This window comes from Talpa occidentalis, unplaced genomic scaffold, assembly GCF_014898055.3.
Source record: "Talpa occidentalis isolate TD23 unplaced genomic scaffold, MPIMG_talOcc4v2.1 talOcc4.12, whole genome shotgun sequence".
In the NCBI taxonomy this organism is placed as follows: domain Eukaryota; kingdom Metazoa; phylum Chordata; class Mammalia; order Eulipotyphla; family Talpidae; genus Talpa; species Talpa occidentalis.
This window is the reverse complement of record NW_023601212.1, coordinates 24,627,225-24,645,327: the sequence shown is the minus strand read 5'-3', so window position 1 is coordinate 24,645,327 and position 18,103 is coordinate 24,627,225. Positions and strand designations below refer to the sequence as shown.

At 38.1% G+C, this 18,103-nt stretch overlaps 1 protein-coding gene across 9 annotated transcripts in view; it reads left to right on the top strand.

Moving 5' to 3' along the window:
* The window catches only part of CDON (cell adhesion associated, oncogene regulated), a 97,410-nt gene that overhangs the window by 52,537 nt on the left and 26,770 nt on the right, over positions 1-18,103 (top strand). For all 9 annotated transcript variants that reach the window (XR_008551066.1, XM_037505572.2, XM_037505570.2 and 6 more), the window contains exons 9-15: positions 1,433-1,722; positions 4,181-4,355; positions 6,048-6,176; positions 8,429-8,632; positions 10,536-10,717; positions 11,183-11,288; positions 16,653-16,775. Coding sequence is in view for 8 of the 9 variants with exons in the window: in XM_037505572.2 (XP_037361469.1) it covers positions 1,433-1,722; positions 4,181-4,355; positions 6,048-6,176; positions 8,429-8,632; positions 10,536-10,717; positions 11,183-11,288; positions 16,653-16,775 (1,209 nt within the window). In the remaining variant the exon portion in view is untranslated. The remainder of the gene's footprint in view (positions 1-1,432; positions 1,723-4,180; positions 4,356-6,047; positions 6,177-8,428; positions 8,633-10,535; positions 10,718-11,182; positions 11,289-16,652; positions 16,776-18,103) is intronic.

Below are 18,103 nucleotides of genomic sequence, written 5' to 3'. Positions count from 1 at the left end.
CTTCTTGAATGTAGACTGTTTCCCATGTGGATGATAGGTATTTTAAGTATTGCTGCATAACTACCCAAAGGATTAATGACTTAAAACATTAACCCCTTTAATGGAGCTTCCATATGATCCAGCAATTGCACTCCTAGGTATTTACCCAAAGGACACAGAATCATTAATTCAAAAGGGCACCTGCATCCCTATATTTGTAACAGCACTATTTACAATAGGTAAGCTATGGATACAACCCAAATGCCCAAAAATAGATGACTGGATCAAGAAGATGTGGTACATATACACCATGGAATATTACTCAGCATTCAAAAAAGATAAGCTCATGCCATTTGCAGTAATATGGATGGAGCTGGAAGGGATCATGCTCAGCGAAATAAGCCAGAAAGAAAAAGAAAAATATCAGATGGTCTCTCTCATAGCAGGAATTTAGAAAACCTAAATAAGGGACCAGGAAAATGACTAACTGTAATAAAGTAAAAATCAAAATCAACAAGCAACTATAAACCAGAGACACACTACGGGGGTGAGGGAGAAGGAGGAGGGATTAGGGTCAAAATAAGGGGGAGTGGGAATTATATGGGGAATATAACCAAGATGAAAATGCATACATTGTGAAAAAATAAAAAATGATGTAAAAATATATAAAATAAAATAAAATAAAAATATTAACCCCTTTATTATCTCCTAGAAGTCTCTGGTCAGTTGGATGAAGCTAGGCAGTCCTGCTGGCCTTGCTTGGGGTCTCTAATCAGTTCTAATCAGATGGAGTCTGGTGCTGGAACAGACATAGTGACTTCACTCACATGTCCTTGGGAAGGCACTACCTAACGCCCTTTTCTCTCCCTCCTCCCCTTATACATCCTTATGTGGCAACACAAACATAGAAGTGCCAGGTATTCTTAAGGCTTCGAACTGGGAGAGCACAGCCTCCTTTCTGCTTTCCATGGTTAGAGCTGGTTACAGGGCCAATCTAGATTCAGCCCAGGAGGTATCCTTGGAGACTAGTTCCCCAGATGGTTATAGTAGCCTGCCTCTCAATCATTCCCTCACTATTTAATTCACTTTGTTACCAAGGGAGTGCATGTTTCTCCAACAACATTTAAAGCTCCATGTTCTTCTACTTAAAATCTTCTGAGGTTAAACTAGCAAGTTGTTTTACTACATATGTAGAACAAGGATAACAAATTCTGTAAATCACTAAATGACTGCATTGTGAAATTTTCAAATGGTTAAATTGTTCCTTCATCAGCAAGACTGCTGCTGGAGGGTCAATGTTTCCATGAGCTATGAACTGAAATGCTACCCGTTTTAAATTCTAGGGCTCACCTGTGCTAACAGCATCAGTGCTGGCAGCTGGATTGTTGTTCAGACGACCCTGAGCTCATGAATTGCTCTGAATATTTTTTTCTCTTTCTCCCTTTCTCTGTAGTTCCTTATGAAACAAACACAAAAGCAGACACAGTCACACCTTCAGATGCCACTCAGAATGATGGAAGAGATGGTTCAGAAACTGGGTTATTGAGCGCATTTCCAGCGAAGGAACATTCCAGTGTGGTAGAATCATCATCAGAGAAAAATGCTAGTGGGGTCTTGGTCCCTGATGCCCCCATCATTTTGAGCCCCCCACAGACCCACACAGCAGACACATACAGCCTGGTGTGGAGGGCAGGGAAGGACGGTGGACTGCCCATCAACGCCTATTTTGTGAAGTATCGAAAGGTAATGTCTTCCCATGTATCATCTTTCTCTTCTCACACCTCGCGTGTATAGCATATACTATCCTTTACATTGGTGGAGTGGTGGGAAACAGGACAAAAGCCCAGGATGTTGGCTTTGGCAGAGAGAGCCCAGCATTTGTGCTGGCTTCATCAGCCTTATAAAAGCAGTAAGAATGAAGTATAAATAATTTTCCTCCCAAACTGAGATTCTGATGACCCAGTAACATCTTGACTTCTTGTTAATCAAGCATTTTCACACCTTGGGTATAAAATGCTATAAACCATTTTTTTTTTTTTTTTTTTTTTCAGGATGGCAAATGATTTTTTTTAAATGTTTTATTTTATATAATTTTTACATCTTTTTTCACCTTTGCACAATGTATGCATTTTCATTTTGGTTATATTCCCCATACAATACCCACCCCCCCTTATTTTGACTCTAGTCCTTCCCGCCCCTCCCGCACCCCTCCCCCCCCACCTCGTGTGTCTCTGGTTTATAGTTGTTTGTTGATTTTGATTTTTACTTTGTATTGATTAGTCTTTTTCCTGGTCTCTTATTTAGGTTTTCTAAATTCCTGCTATGAGTGAGACCATCCGGTATTTTTTCTTTTTCTTTGACTTATTTTGCTGAGCATGATCCCTTCCAGCGCCATCCATGTTGCTGCAAACTGCATGTGTTTATCTTTCTTGATTGCTGAGTAATATTCCATGGTGTATATGTACCACATCTTCTTGATCCAGTCATCTATTTTTGGGCGTTTGGGTTGTTTCCAAAGCTTAGCTATTGTAAACAGTGCTGCTATAAACATAGGGGTGCAGGTGCTTTTTGGAATTGATGTTTCTGTGTCCTTTGGGCAAATACCTAGGAGTGGAATTGCTGGATCATATAAACCATTTTTTAAAAGGTTATTCCTTCCCTTTCTAAGATAGTAGTATACAGTTTATTTAGCAGCCTCACAGCCCGGTGCTCAACCGCTGCGCCACCAGGGGAGGCCCTCAAGCAGTTTTTTTTTTTTAATAAAGTTTCTCTTTTTCTTTTTTTTTTAAAGATTTGTTTATTTATTTATTTATACGAGCACTGGGTACAGTCAGAAGCGCGGGAGGGTGAGAGAATTCACCAGAGCCAGAGCGGAGAGCAGAGCAGGCAGAAGGACCGAAGTACACTGCTGAGGGGAGCAGCGGGTGGCAGGAGAGGTCTGTGCGCCATGCGGGACCCTCCTCCGGTTGCCGGGGAGCAGCCGGGGATCGAACCAGCGCTGCAGAGGCTGCGGGCAGCTTCGCAACCCAGCGCTCAACCGCTGCGCCACCGGGGAGGCCCTCAAGCAGTTTCTTATTAGAAACAATTGCTTGAACAAAGTCTGGAGTCATCTCTAAAAATTATCTGCATTTCAAGTTGTTTCCTCCTTGATTGTATTAGAATCTTACATTGTGTGGCCACTTTGATTACTTATTTATGGTAAACGTAGGTCCTCTATCAGTTGATTTCCCAGATGCTTTCTCTTTGGAAGCTTGTATTAAAGGAAAATGAAAAAAATCTTTGCTCTGTTTAGTAAGACTAGTAAATGAAAGAAATGAGAGGAGATGCACTCATATATATATTTGTGAGTTATCACTAGTTTACAGTACTGTAGCTGATTGTATGACTTAGGGGTATAGGTTCATACCACTTCAGATGTATGTCACCACATCACACCCACCACAAAGTACCCATAGTCCTTCACCAAAGTGCACTGAACCTCCACCCCATGTTCCATCCCTACCCTTTCCTGCTGGTAGCTTCTGTTCGATGTGCTCATATTTAATGTTCTTTGTCCAAGGTATTTTGGTATTCATCATTTAATAGTTACAGTTTTACATCTGGAAAGATTAACATGGTGATAGTTGAAAGTTTGCCCACTGTTTCTAAACTGATGATTCTACATGAAGAATGTTCATTGTTCTTATCCACATGAAAATCCATGTAAGATTGTTGGCTCCGTAACCAGGACATAGGGGATTGGATCTCTTTATTCCCTCCAATACAGATCGAACAATTCAAGACATGAAACAGGAATGCTGGAAATATATAATTGTATAATTCACAAACATACAAGCATATATAGTCTGTATTCTAATTTATTATACATTATGTATGTTACATGTTGTTATTACTACATATTATTGTATACTTATTTTATCCTCTCAGTAGCCCAGCAAGAAGGGAGTATTGTGTCCATTACAAATAAGGGAAACACACTTTAGAAAGGCAAATGGAACGTGTTTGAGTAAGTAGAGAAGCCAGCAGTCATTTTATAGTGAAAGTTACCAAGTTTTTGATGTATGTCTCTTTTACTTGAAATAGTATATCACTTCCCAAAATTCATCTAAAATTGAATGACTTCTAGTTTTTAGCTAATGTGAGTGGAAGGCTTTCCAGTCCTTTGTCTCCTCTTTTTAACAACTTGACTTCTCTGGAGCAGTTAGATGATGGTGTTGGCGCGGCGGGAAGCTGGCACACTGTTCGGGTCCCAGGAAGTGAAAATGAGCTCCACTTAACAGAACTGGAGCCATCTAGTCTCTATGAGGTCTTGATGGTAGCAAGAAGTGCAGCAGGTGAAGGACAGCCTGCTATGCTTACCTTCCGAACTAGCAAAGGTGAGTATAATCTGCCTTTTAGAAGAATGAGCTGGCTATTGTGCTAATACTTTATTAGTAGATATTTTTTTGGGGGTAGTGCAGATTCTCATATATACATTGGTTAAATAAGTTTATGATTGTGCCATGTTTTCATGCTGCATTATTCTGTCTAAGCCAATATTCCACAAATATTTTTGCGAGCTTATGATATATAAGGCATTTGGGTAGATGATACAGGGGAAACAAAATGACCAAAGTAAGGTCCATCCTAACAGAGTTTCTACTTAGCTCAGAAAGGTCACACATATACATAAATCCTAACTACAAGGCAAAAATTCCAGTTCAGCTAGCATTTATTGACTTTCTTCTGTGTGTTGGTCAATCGACAAAACACCTTTCCCTCATGCAGTTTGCATTCCAGTTGGGAGAGACTTATACCTAAATTCTAAGTATATTAGAAGGTTGTAAGTGTTAATGAGAGAAATAAGTTAGGGGGTAGATACGGGAGTGTAAGGGGTATAACAGTTGTCACTGTTGAAGCAGGTGGCCAGAGCTATCAGTGAACAAATGACAGCAGAGCAGAACTTAAAGAGGTGAAGTGGAAAGCCACTGGGCCATCTAGCAAAAGAACACCCCTCAGGGGAATTACTAGTGCAGAGGCTCTGGAGTGGGGTATCTGGTGTGCCCAGGGAGCACTGAGGGGGCCACGGTGATGGGAGTGAGTGAGGAGGCTGCAGGGAGTGCTCTCAGGACTTGGCAGAGTGACCAAATCACACAACCCTGGTCCACTCTGCAAGGACTTTGACTTTGATTCTGAGGGAGCTGGAGGCATTAGAGGGCTTTGAACAGAGTCGCAAGTTTTGCTGGCTGTTTCAATGGGATGATTCTGTCTGTAGGGAGGGATAAACTGGAGGAGGGCAAAGGTGTAGGCAAAGAGACCAGACCATGACAAGTTCTGTGAGAGACTTACATAGAGAGCGCTGGAGTACAAAAAAAGGATGCTCTTTCTGTGGGGCAGTTTATGAGGGCAAGTGTGGCTGAAAAGGTGACTTCTTACACTGGCCATAAATGGGCAAAAAGACTTAGCGAGCAGAGATGAGAATTGGGTGGAAGGAGATATGATTGAGAAGAAATTTTATGTTAATTTTTGAAAAAGACTCTTACTCTAATTGCTGAGACTGACTAGAAGAATGAGTATTTCTTACTTCAAAAGTATTCTGATTTTATAATTAGTCCTTATTTATAGTGTGAACTTACAAATGCTGAATATTAAATGTGTGTTAATTTAAAAGTCATCACCCAGTTTCACTTTTTGCCTCTTGAAATTTTAGAACTTAACTTGACAATTTTTCTGTGAAGAAACTTAACAGCTCTTGAATGATGAATTTTATGTTTTAGAATTAAGATTTATATACAATAAGAAAAATGGATGAATATTTGAGAATCTTTAGTTATTTGGCTTTTTCCCATGCGTTATTATTTTGTATGTGTAAATTAAAGTTAACTGATGAAGAAAGACACATTTTAGGTTTCCTTTAAAGATATTAGAAAAAAGTCAACGGGTTTTTAATTAGGTCTTAGATTTTAGACACTATAACAGATAAATCCCTGCATTTATGTCTATATACTGGTTGAGCTGCATAGTATCTTTTCTTACTTTATATGTGAACATAAGGTTATGTTACAGTGTATGTTTTTTAACCTTTCTAGAGAAAACAACATCATCGAAGAACACCCAGATATCCTCTCCACCCGTGGGTGTCCCTAAGCGCCCCATAATATCAGAGACTGCAGAAAATTTTGGAGTGGTACTTAAAGATTCCTCTAGGCATAGTGGAGGTAAAGAGAAGAATCTTCATCTTGTTCATTTTCTTTGTTTACAAATGTAACTGACTGGAAAAACAAAACAAAACAAAACAAAACAAAAAAGCCAAAACAAATGTAACTGACTGGTTTTAGATTATCTAGGGGGTGGGACAGAACTGGATGTTTGTTACTCAGATTATATGCTACCCTGTAGGTCTATTAGGTTCTCTTTCAACTATTTTAATGTCCTGCATTCAAATCTTAGTAACTCACTGACATAACTGGTATTTATGATCATGAACTCAGGTTCTAAATATTTCGATAAGTTGTTATAACTTACAAAAAGGGTTTTTCTGTCTCCTTTCTGGCAAGGAAGCCAAATCTAAAAAATAAATAAATTCCATCTTTATGTTACATTATTTTGGTTTCAGGAAATGAAACTCAGCATAATAATTTGATATTTGTACATATTGTTGAATATCACAATAAGTCTGTTTACCATCTTTTCTTAGCAACTTTCAATTTTGTAATGCCATATTATTAAGTATAGTTCTCACGCCATACTTTACATATCCTTGACATATTTATTTTGTAACTGAAATTCATACCTCTTGATCCCCTTCATCCATTTCACTTACTCCCAACCCTTTATGTGGTAACCACCAATCTATTTCCTGCTTCTGTGATTTCAGTTTTGTTTTATTTGTTTGTTTCATTTAGCCTAATACACTCAAGGTCCATCCATGTTATCACAAATAGCAAGATTTCATTCTTTCTCATAGCTAATATTCCCTTGTGCAAACACCAATCTTCTTTATCCATTCATCCATCAGTGAGCAAATTCATATTTTGAACTTTGATGACACTTTGGGTTTGTGTCTTATCAAAATGTATGGTATTTCTAGATACATTCCCCCCTGTCCCCCCAAAATTTTCTTTTTCCTATTTGATCTTTGGTGATTTTTAACCTCATACAAATCAGCATAAGGAAGTTATTCAGCTGTTTAGTTTTAAAAAAAAGAGATTCACTAACAGTTCTGTTCATTCTGTTTCCATTGCTTTCTAATTTGAAAGGAATACAGTAAGTATCACTCAAAGTTGCCTGCATAATTTTTCCATGCAAGTTATGCATCCATATTTCCTTCATTTCTACATGTTGTATTGTGGAGTGAAAAGGTGTTGAGACAGAGGTGTTGCCTGGGGAGTGGGCACGGGCTAGACAGAGCCAGGACACCCTTAGTGATTTTACCGCAGTCACAGAACCAAGGGCCCAGATCAGGTCCTCACATCCAAGCTCTGGACATTTGATTAGCAATATGCTGAGAGAGCTGTTCTTTAGAGAACCAACTCAAGTTTACAAAAATTCACAGGTGAACGACAGTTTACTAATTTACTAATTGATGTGGCTATTACAGAGACCAAATTGCTTCTATCAGCATTGTTTTCTTGTGGGAGCAGAGTGGGGAGCCAATTAGCATCTCAAGGAGAGTGGTCTGTGGTTTAAATGGCTGGTGAACTTCCTCCCCATGTTTCCACCTGCTACAGGATCCACACGACTGACCTGTGGCTTGAGGCATACCCTCCACTTGGCAGTGCTCACTCAAAACTACCAGGCTTCAGCTCTCATACCCCCTGTTGATACCTCCTGTTCATAAGGATCATCTGTTTTCTGATAGCACTTTATTTAACTGCACAGTGTGTCTTTCTGCTTTCAGCCTGAGTGCTCTCTTCCCATTTTTGTCAGCTTGATTCATTAATCAAACTTTGTCTGTTACCTGGGTCTGTTTTTTAGAGTAGCATTCGTGAAACCTTAAGCTATGTTAAGATAGGACATAATAGCTGTAGCTAATGTAATCATTTGTAGATCGTTTGTTGAATGTGTTTTGTGTAGCTTGGATGGATAAAGAAAAACATTTAAATAAGATAGCATAACTGAAAATTTATAGCCATAAGCAGACTTGAATCACCAAATAATTATTTAATGTTAGAGTCATGAATCCAGAAGAGTGTGGTCACAGTTATCAGGCTCATTAACTTTACCTTTTTCAGAGCTAATTATAAAATTTATAGATTATTTTACTTTTCCTTCTTGTATTCGGCCATTTCACTGCTGACTAGCTTTTAGCGGAGGATGGGAAGGTATTCAGAATACTATTAACTCTGGCAAAATGTTTGGTGAAGAACCTTTAATAAACTGTGGTTTGAGGTCTATCCTGTTTGGTTTATTGTAGCTATCTGTATCTCTGACACCGCAGGTTATTAAAATGAATATTTTGCATTTGTAGTTCCAGAGGCCCCAGATAGGCCTACAATCTCTACTGCTTCAGAGACATCTGTCTACGTTACTTGGATTCCTCGGGCAAATGGGGGCTCTCCAATCACAGCCTTCAAGGTTGAATATAAGCGGATGAGGACCAGTGATTGGCTGGTGGCAGCAGAAGACATCCCTCCTTCTAAACTCTCTGTGGAAGTCCGCAGTTTAGAACCAGGTTGTAATATTAGATATTTCCTTCTATTATCTTCAGTGCTGACTTTAGATGCTTTTTTTTTTTTTTTTTTTTTTTGGGACCCTCGCCGGGGAACAAACCGGCGCTGCAGAGGCTGCGGGCAGCCTCGCAGCCCAGCGCTCAACCGCTGCGCCACCAGGGGAGGCCCTAGATGCTTATTTTTAATAATCTTACAGTTTTCTAATTATTAAAGTGATGCAAGCTTATTGTATAAAAATTTGAAAATTAAAAAAAAAAAAGAGAGAGAGAATCAGCCTCCTGAAATCTACTCATCCAGAGATAGCCATTGTTTACATTTTGGTGTATTTCTCCCTAGCTTTTTTTCTCTTTTTAATACAGACTCATGCCATAAATATTATTATTTTGTGACCCATTTCCCTCATATATATATTCTAATCATTAAAAATGCTTCAAAAACTCAAGTTTTAGTAGCTATATATGTCTACCATAGTAATAGATCATCATTTACTCTATCCATTCTTTATTTCTAGGTTTATTTTAGATTATTTTTACTTCTTCACAATTAGAAATAATATTGTGGCAAAGTCTTTGTGTGTTTTGCTATGAAGGAAATTGGTCCTTTGGCCAAAATAATTTGATCTCATTGCTATTAAACTCAGAACTTAGTTATGTAGAAATAAAACAACACTTAGTACTTGTATTTTCTGTCAATTTTGTTTCAGCAGACAACCCCTTCCCCCCAATATGTTGAGGCTATATGGAAGAAATTGTACAGTAAAAGAGATAAGCAGGGATCACAACCTGTCATTTATTTAGGTCTCAGAACCATTTTCCTTTGTGGACTTTTAGATGAGTTTTAGTAGGAAATGTCTGTGTTTGTCTAAACAGGTACCACAAGGAGTGCAGAAATATGTTGGTACAGTTGGGAACTGTAGAGGCAGTTTTAAATGTGGAGAAAACTGAAGAACATTTACCAATGGAAAACACTGTCTTCAGAAGTGGTTATGTTTGTGTTATTAGGAAACATGCTTTAGAATTCTAATTTATTCTTTTAAATTCAGATTTTTAGAAACTCATAATCCTTAGATTTTTTTATCTTCCTTTTTTTAAAAAGATTTATTTACTTATGCATACAAGAACTGGGGTACAGGCCAGAGATGCGTGGGGTGAGAGGATTCACCAGAGACAGAATGGGGAACAGAACAGGCAGACTGACTGAAATACGCTGCTGAGGGGAGCAGCGGGCGAGTTAGGAGAGGTCTGTAGTGCCATGTGGGTTTCTCCCTGGCCGGCTGGGGATTGAACTCTTGCTGCAGAGTCTGCGGCCTGCTTTGTAGTGCGGTTCTTAACCCCTTGTGCTACCAGATATGCCCTTTTTTATCTTCTTAATATCCAATCCAAAGAAATACCTTCTGTTGTAGTTCAAATCTGCTCCCTCTTGCCCTATTATTAGTAGTCAGAGTGACATCTGCCATCACCCACACAGTGCCCTTCTTAAATGTATTCATCATATTAGACTTCGCCTCAGTGGTTTCTTTCAAAGGAAAAAGAACCTAGTTTGGGGCACAGATACTTCAGCTTACACAGTATCTGATAGATATGACTTAAGGATGAGGATGGTTAAAAATGTACTCTCCCTGTTCTCTATCCGGCCCCTCCATGACACAGATCACTGCATGGCTTTCTCTCCCAGTGACTGCTAATAAGGCGTTGGATTCTTGAATGCAGTGCACTCAATAGTCACTGTAGTTAACAGAAGATGTCACGTGGGTTGAAAGCCATTTACCTTACAGGCTTTAGAGTATGTTACTGTTACTGTAGGTAAATACTAAAGTACAATTGTCATATTTTGAATTTATACCTTCAGTTGTCATTTATGACTTTTAAAATTTATCTTTTATTTATTTTTTTCCTTCCTCAAAAGGCTCAACATACAAATTTAGGGTCATTGCCATCAACCACTATGGTGAAAGTTTTCGGAGTTCAGCATCTCGTCCTTATCAGGTGGCGGGGTTCCCCAATCGTTTTTCAAACCGTCCGATCGCTGGACCTCACATTGCGTATACAGAAGCTGTCAGTGACACTCAGATCATGCTAAAGTGGACAGTAAGTAAAGCATCTTCTATGATGAGAAGGTTCTCTGTTTTGGCCTATTTGACAATTTAATATTCTCATGAGATGATACAATGAACAGCATATCTTTCAACTTTTAACTGCAGAAAAAACCTAGGACATATATAATTGTCTGAAAGCACATTTGTAATTGGAGCAGTGTTGAAAATAAAATTATCATTTAATTTAATCAGCTGTCATACAAGTGTTAATTTAGCATTTCATGAAGTATTCATTTGGAACCACATGTATTTTTATGCCTTTGAACCTCATGAAATATATTACTCTGCAGTAAGCAAAATGTTCTTAACACTTTGAATTAAAAATGGCCATCAGGGATGTTTGCAATATGAAGCTAAAAGAATGTTACCAACACTGAAAAGTAAATCTTAATGGACATGAAATTTACATTTATTTTGTCTCTGACAAGGCTTTGCTTCTACCTTTTTTTTTTTTTAGTACATTCCATCAATTAATAATAACACTCCCATTCAAGGATTTTATATCTATTACCGGCCAACAGATAGTGACAATGACAGTGATTACAAGAGGGATATTGTAGAAGGTAAGTTCCATTGTCAAGCTGAAGTTCTAATATGGAAGCTTTGGTGGGAAGAGGTTTATAAATATTACAAAACAAACAAACAAACAAAAAAAAAACCGGCAGTTAAAATAGAGTGAAAAATGGTGTATGCTTTATTTTCTTGAGTTTTTCTCAAAGAAAGTCATTTTTTCCAATTTAACACATATATAGTGCTTTACCTTTTGGTTATAGAAGTAAACATTTACAAAAATATGGAAGACAGATGACTTGTCAGTAATTTATCTGAAAAGAATTCTTGATTTCTGTTTAAAGATGAGTAATGAGTATAAAAATCAGTTGCAACTTTTAGCTATATTTAAATAATGTAACTCAGTCAGTAGTTCCATGGAGGTCTGTAGTAGAAAGATCCCATTTTGAGCATGTTACTACTTTTAGAGATATCTTGAGAAACTTGGATATGTGTAAGGCAAAACCAGCCAAGATGGTAAAGTCTGTTAAACTGCCTTTTTACTGACTGAAAATGGAACCGTAGTATGGCCTCTGGTCTGCAGGCCCCATGTGATTGGTGGTGCTGCAGACACTCAGCCTGTCCATTGCACCTCTCCTCTTCTCACTGCCTCCCATCACGCACTGGCCTTTCAGTTTCCTTGTGTGCACCAACATTTTTCTTGCCTCAGATAACCTCCTCCCATTTACATGAGGTAACCTGTTACAGTTGCTAATACCACCTCTTATGTTTGTTTTATAGAATTTACCACAATTTAGATGTGTGTACATGTATGAAATTATTTGCTTAAAGCTGGTCTCCTCCATTAAATGTTAACCTCTTTGTGGGCAAGGGATCTTTTTTCCCACTGCTATATCTCTAGCCCTTACAGTGGTGAGGGGTTCAGTTTGATTGAATGAATGAATGAGTCAATGAATGAATGAATGAATGGAGACCGCAAAGAATAATGGAATATCTGGGGGTGATCAGGCTAGAAAAAAAAAGTAATAGAACAGACTAACAGAATCAACATGACAGCTTTCTTCAAATATTTAAGGACTAATATATGGAAGAGAATTCCACAGTTAGAGATGTGGCAACTAAAAGGAAACAGTATAAGAGAGAACCTTCTAACATAACATTTCTAACATAGGCTAGAAACAATAAATAGATTATGGAGATGTTTAGAGAAGTTTGATATCTATTTCTCATTACTATCTTGAAAGGGGCTCTTATTTTGGGTGGAATAAGATACTCCAAGATACCACGTTTTTAAAATATTAAAGATACCATGTTTTTGAAATATTAAATGTGCCAATGGCTCATGTTAGAAAATTGCTGTAAGTCAAGGTTATTTTTATATGACTTCTTTTTTAAAATTAATTTTAAGATAAAATTATAAAATTATGTAAGTATCAGGCATACAGCATTGTTATTTGACATCTGTATTATGATTTCTCTATATCTAGTACTGCATAGTTTGTGCTGACAATAGTCATATTATAAAGCACTTTAAATATTCCCTATAATGTTTCTTTAAATATGGTAGCATCCCTTATGTTACCATATGTTTATCCAAATGAAAAATTATCATTTTATCCAAATGAAAAATTATCATTTGAGTTGTCATGCCTGGCACATAGTAGGTGCTCAATAAATATTCTTTAAGTGAAGGAATGATTGTTTATTTTCATCTGTAAAAGTAGGAAATAAATTGGTTCCCAATTATGCTGAGCAAAATAAGTGAGAAGGAAAAAGAAAAATACCAGATGGTTTCACTTATAGGTGGAATATAGAAAAACCGAACAAAAGGTCAGGAAAAAGACAAAACTTGCAAATCGACCATAGATTTGAGGCATCCAGCAGGGGTGGGGGAGGAGCAGGGGTCAAATCAGGGGAGGGAAGAGCACAAGGCACTATGGTGGTGAGTCACGGGTGCTGTGGTGGTGGGAGAAGTATGGGGACTACACCTAAGGGGAGAAATCAAATATTGTACAAAAAATGACAATGGTATAAGAAAATATCATTGATATTTTCAAGAAAATATCATATAAGAAAATATCCTAAACCCAGGCACACAAGTAAAATCTGCTTTAAGCATACAGAATAGAGAAAATGAGGGGAGGTAATTATTAGTGCAAACTATTCTGTTAATTTAAGATGACAGCTTTCTTAAGTGAGAGATATGACTTGAAAGACACCTGCTGGGTCTTGGGTGCCAGTAATACTCTCTTTCTTTTTTTTTTTTTATAGAGGCATGCTTTATTTATTTATTTATTTGTTTGTTTGTTTTGTTTATACATGCACTGGGTACAGTCAGAAGCGCGGGAGGGTGAGAGAATTCACCAGAGCCAGAGCGGGGAGCAGAGCAGGCAGAAGGACCGAAGTACACTGCTGAGGGGAGCAGCGGGCGGCAGGAGAGGTCTGCGCGCCATGTGGGACCCTCCTCCAGTGGCCGGGGAGCAGCCGGGGATCGAACCGGCGCCACAGAGGCTGCGGGCAGCTTCGCAACCCAGCGCTCAACCGCTGCGCCACCGGGGAGGCCCCAGTAATACTCTCTTTCTTGGCCAGGTGTCGGTACCATGGATGTGTTCAGTTTGTCAGCATTCAGTGAGGTGTACACTTAGGGGTACTTTTCCGTATGCATATTTACTTTGTAAAAATAGCTATTTAAAAGAAGAAATGGAGAGAACTGTTAGTGACTGTTCCTCATTTTAGTCCTTAGGTAAGTCTTCATTTTAGTTCAGCTGACTGAAGAGAATGGAATGGTCAGATTTCTATTTTAAAATTCTTCTGACAGGGCCTCCCCGGTGGCGCAGCGGTTGAGCGCTGGGCTGCGAAGCTGCCTGCAGCCTCTGCAGCGCCCGTTCAATCCCCGGCCACCTGCGAGGATCCCACTTGGCGCGCAGACCTCTCGGGCCGCCCGCTGCTCCCCTCAGCAGTGTACTTCGTCAGTCTGCTTGTTCTGTTCCCTGCTCTGGCTCTGGTGAATTCTCTCACCCTCCCATGCTGCTGACTGTACCCAGTGCTTGTATAAATAAATAAATAAATCTTTAAATAAAATAAAATTCTTCTGACAGAGGTTTTACATTTGCTATAAAACAGTTCTAAACAAGAGAAATGTAAATAAAATCAATATCCCTCTCTGTTTCTATCTCTCCACTCCTTGGTCTTCCTAGTTCCACTCTCTAGAAATATCCACTGGTGAAGAATTTTGAAACTGTATTCTCTAGTTAAATCTTTGAACTTTCGCGAGCTTGTGTGATGTGAATAGGAGTGGTGAGCTGGGAAATTACTTTAAGGGAGCTTTTGTATCCAGTAGTAATGTCTGCAAATGTGTTTTTTTTTGCCTTGTGGTTCACAGAGAACTTGTTTATAAATGTAGTAGATGGAGCACTTAGATGTTTAAGTGGGCTTCACTGTGCTGTGTAATTTGCTTATTCCTTATTTTCAAGTTTATGCTTTTGAAATTCTTTTTGTGGCAGTTGGAAACTATTGGCCTGTTCTCCTAAACCCAGGCACACAAGTATTTACTCTTTGTACCTAAAGTTTTCTTTAAAGTATTAGATTACTTATGCGTATTCAGGATTGTTTAAACTTTTGGGAAAAATAGAAAGCTCAAATTGTTAAAGAATACAGTAATAGAAGAACAATTACATTATCTTGTTGTACATGCTTCCAACATACCAGTGCTTTTGTGATAGATAATTTTATTTTATAAAGTTGAGTTCTGCATAAATCAGAGGACCAGCTATCCTGATATTTAAATCTTTGGTTTCTCACCTTTTCTAAAATGTCCCTTGAAGGAAAAAAAATGCCTGTTAAGCGAAGGATATGTTAGTTGTTGGATTTAAACCTAATAATACACTTTGTTGTCTTATTTATCTATGATCAGTAGAAACTCTTTTACTCTGTAATTTTGGTCATTGGAGGAGTTACCATAACATTGGACTATTAATCTAATAGTATATGTATTATTTTAATTATTTTCCCTTATCAGCATATCAGAAGCTTTGTTTTGTTCCATCTTTACTGTGCTATGAAAGGAAAACTTCAAATCTAGTGTAGTAATTATTCAATAGAATGTTTGTAGTTAAGTGAGAACAGGACTATGCCAAGAATTACCTTAGGATGGAGGGAAAAAAACAGATGTTTTTTAGAGAGTTTTTCGTTTAAAAATAGTTCTGTTCCAGTTTCAACCAGATTTGGAGCCAAGATTCTTTTAGGGTTCTCTTTATATTTGTAAATGGAACACAAAATTCCCCTTTCAGAGTCCCTTGATCCTAAAACAAGCAGATTCTCTTCCTTATAGAATATACATCTGTATGAATGAGGAGATTTGTATTGTGATATGGGGTTTTGATATGATAAGGAGTTTTACTTCTGGATTGAAATATTTTTGTCTGTGTTGAATTAAAAAGGAGCCTGGTGATACTGGTGCTGTCAACCAAGTAGATTTGACTTGTATATATGGTTTTGTTTAGGTTTTTCTCTCCCTTTAATTAATGCTTAAATCGGTTGGTGGTATAGTTGAGTTTCTAAGAAACAGTAGAAACAGTTTGAAGAGGTATTTTCTAAGAGGGATTAAAGGTGCTTGAAGAGTTAATTAAATCTGGCAGAAGTGTCTCTGTTTGTTAAATTTTGTCACAGGTCTGTGGAAGTAAAAATGGAGAGTGATTTATCTGGAGTGTTCAGTTTAAGAATGTTTCTAAATTAAATTTGGGCTGTGTGCCATGGATAACAGAATCATTCTATTAGAGATACTTGTGGAATTTGGAGACCCTGACTCAAAAGAAAAGAAATAGGGGGAACAGTGGCTAAGAGTTTTCCTTGTAGATTTGCTTTTTGATTATGCGTAATCTTTTATTCAGGCATTTGTTTACCTTTATGTTCTTGCCATGTCCAATGTAATGAAACTGAAAGTTTCCCTAACACCTATCTTGTAAATGACTGCTTGCTCTGATTTTGCTGATTTTGTATATCCTGTTGCTTTCTGACAGGTGGATAGAGTGGACTGACTTGTTCTGAAAACAGGGATCAGAAGACTTGAAGGATTTTTTTATATTGCATAAAATTACCATGTATTTCATAAGTCTCATCACTACTTATTTGTAATGAGACAAAGTATTACTACCAACACACCTGTATAGCTTTAATTCAGTTTATCTCTTCTCTTTGTTGTTTTTTCTTGTGATATAATAGGGATGCTATTTATATGTGATGCATTACTAAGATACTTAATGTTAAGTATGTTTTTATTGCACAAACAGCACTCTATGGTGATGGGTGCTGCTCCAACTTCATTTGGAAATTGCTAATTATAATTACACTATCATTTACGTTGTACCTAAATGTATGTAAGTATATACAGCTAATTATCTTATTTACTTCCTGTCTAGGTTCAAAGCAGTGGCACATGATTGGCCACCTGCAGCCAGAAACCTCTTACGATATTAAAATGCAGTGTTTCAATGAAGGAGGAGAGAGTGAGTTCAGCAACGTGATGATCTGTGAAACTAAAGGTAGGAGCTTTTTGAGAATTTGTGCTTTTCTCCTAAAGGATCCTAAAATTCCAAACTCTAGATTAGTCCTTCTGACTGTCGATATGTTTACCTAAGGAAATGTCTGCTTTGGACCATTTTGTAGGTGTTTACATTTAGATTGTCTCAACAGAAAGTATAATATGGTGTCAAGAATCACACTTATCTAAAAAGTGGTTTAGGGCCTCCCCAGTGGCGCAGCGGTTGAGCGCTGGGTTGTGAAGCTGCCCACAGCCTCTGCGGCGCCGGTTCGATCCCCGGCTGCTCCCCGGCTACCGGAGGAGGGTCCCACATGGCGCGCAGACCTCTCCTGCCACCCGCTGCTCCCCTCAGCAGTGTACTTCGGTCCTTCTGCCTGCTCTGCTCCCTGCTCTGGCTCTGGTGAATTCTCTCACCCTCCCGTGCTTCTGACTGTACCCAGTGCATGTATAAACAAAACAAACAAACAAATAAATAAATAAAACATGCTTCTATTAAAAAATAAATAAATAAATAAAAAGTGGTTTACCCAAGCATTAATCCTACTTGTTAATTTCTGTGTGACCAAAGTAAGTCATTTCCCTTATATTTTTTCCTCAGTTAGCGTAAGTATTTGCTGACCAATTTCTGAGATTGCTGTGAGAATGGGAATACTAAAACAAAGTGTAAGATTTGAAGGAAAAGCATTATGCTTGTGTTAAAAATGGTTTCTTGAGTGGCAGATATGTGTAACACTGCTTGTCTAACTGTAATTGTTCAGCTTGAATTAGCATATGCTACTTCTAAGTGGAAATTCTCAACTCTGCCTACATACATACACCAACTGTAAAATACTACCATCTCTTGAGAAATGACTCAGGTTCTTGTCATGAACTGTGATTTTTTAATCTGCGAGGTTTTCAGAAATGACATTGAAGTCCAGCCATGTCCTCTACCCTGAAAGATCAGACTGTCATGAGCCTTCCATTTGTCCTTTAGTTTATGTTTTTCACCTCACCTTTCTTGCTGCAGGGCCTTAGCTGTGTCTTCTTACTGAAGCTAATGGGTCTCTCTCTCTCTCCCCCTCCACTGTAAGACCTCTGTCCTCAGTTTTTTGTTTTTTGTTTTTATTGCAGTAACATTGGTTTATAACATTGTGTGTGAGAGCAAGAGTTTGGAAACCAGACCATCAAGCTTGGTAGAATGATGAACAAATTGAGAGTAAATAAAGAGGGAATAAACCTGGAGGACTTCCCTATGAGTAATCATGATCTTTAATGTATGATGTGTAACATCCATTTTGCCTCAGAACCTTGTTTGTTTTCTTTAGACCTGGCAGGGATCTTAGAATT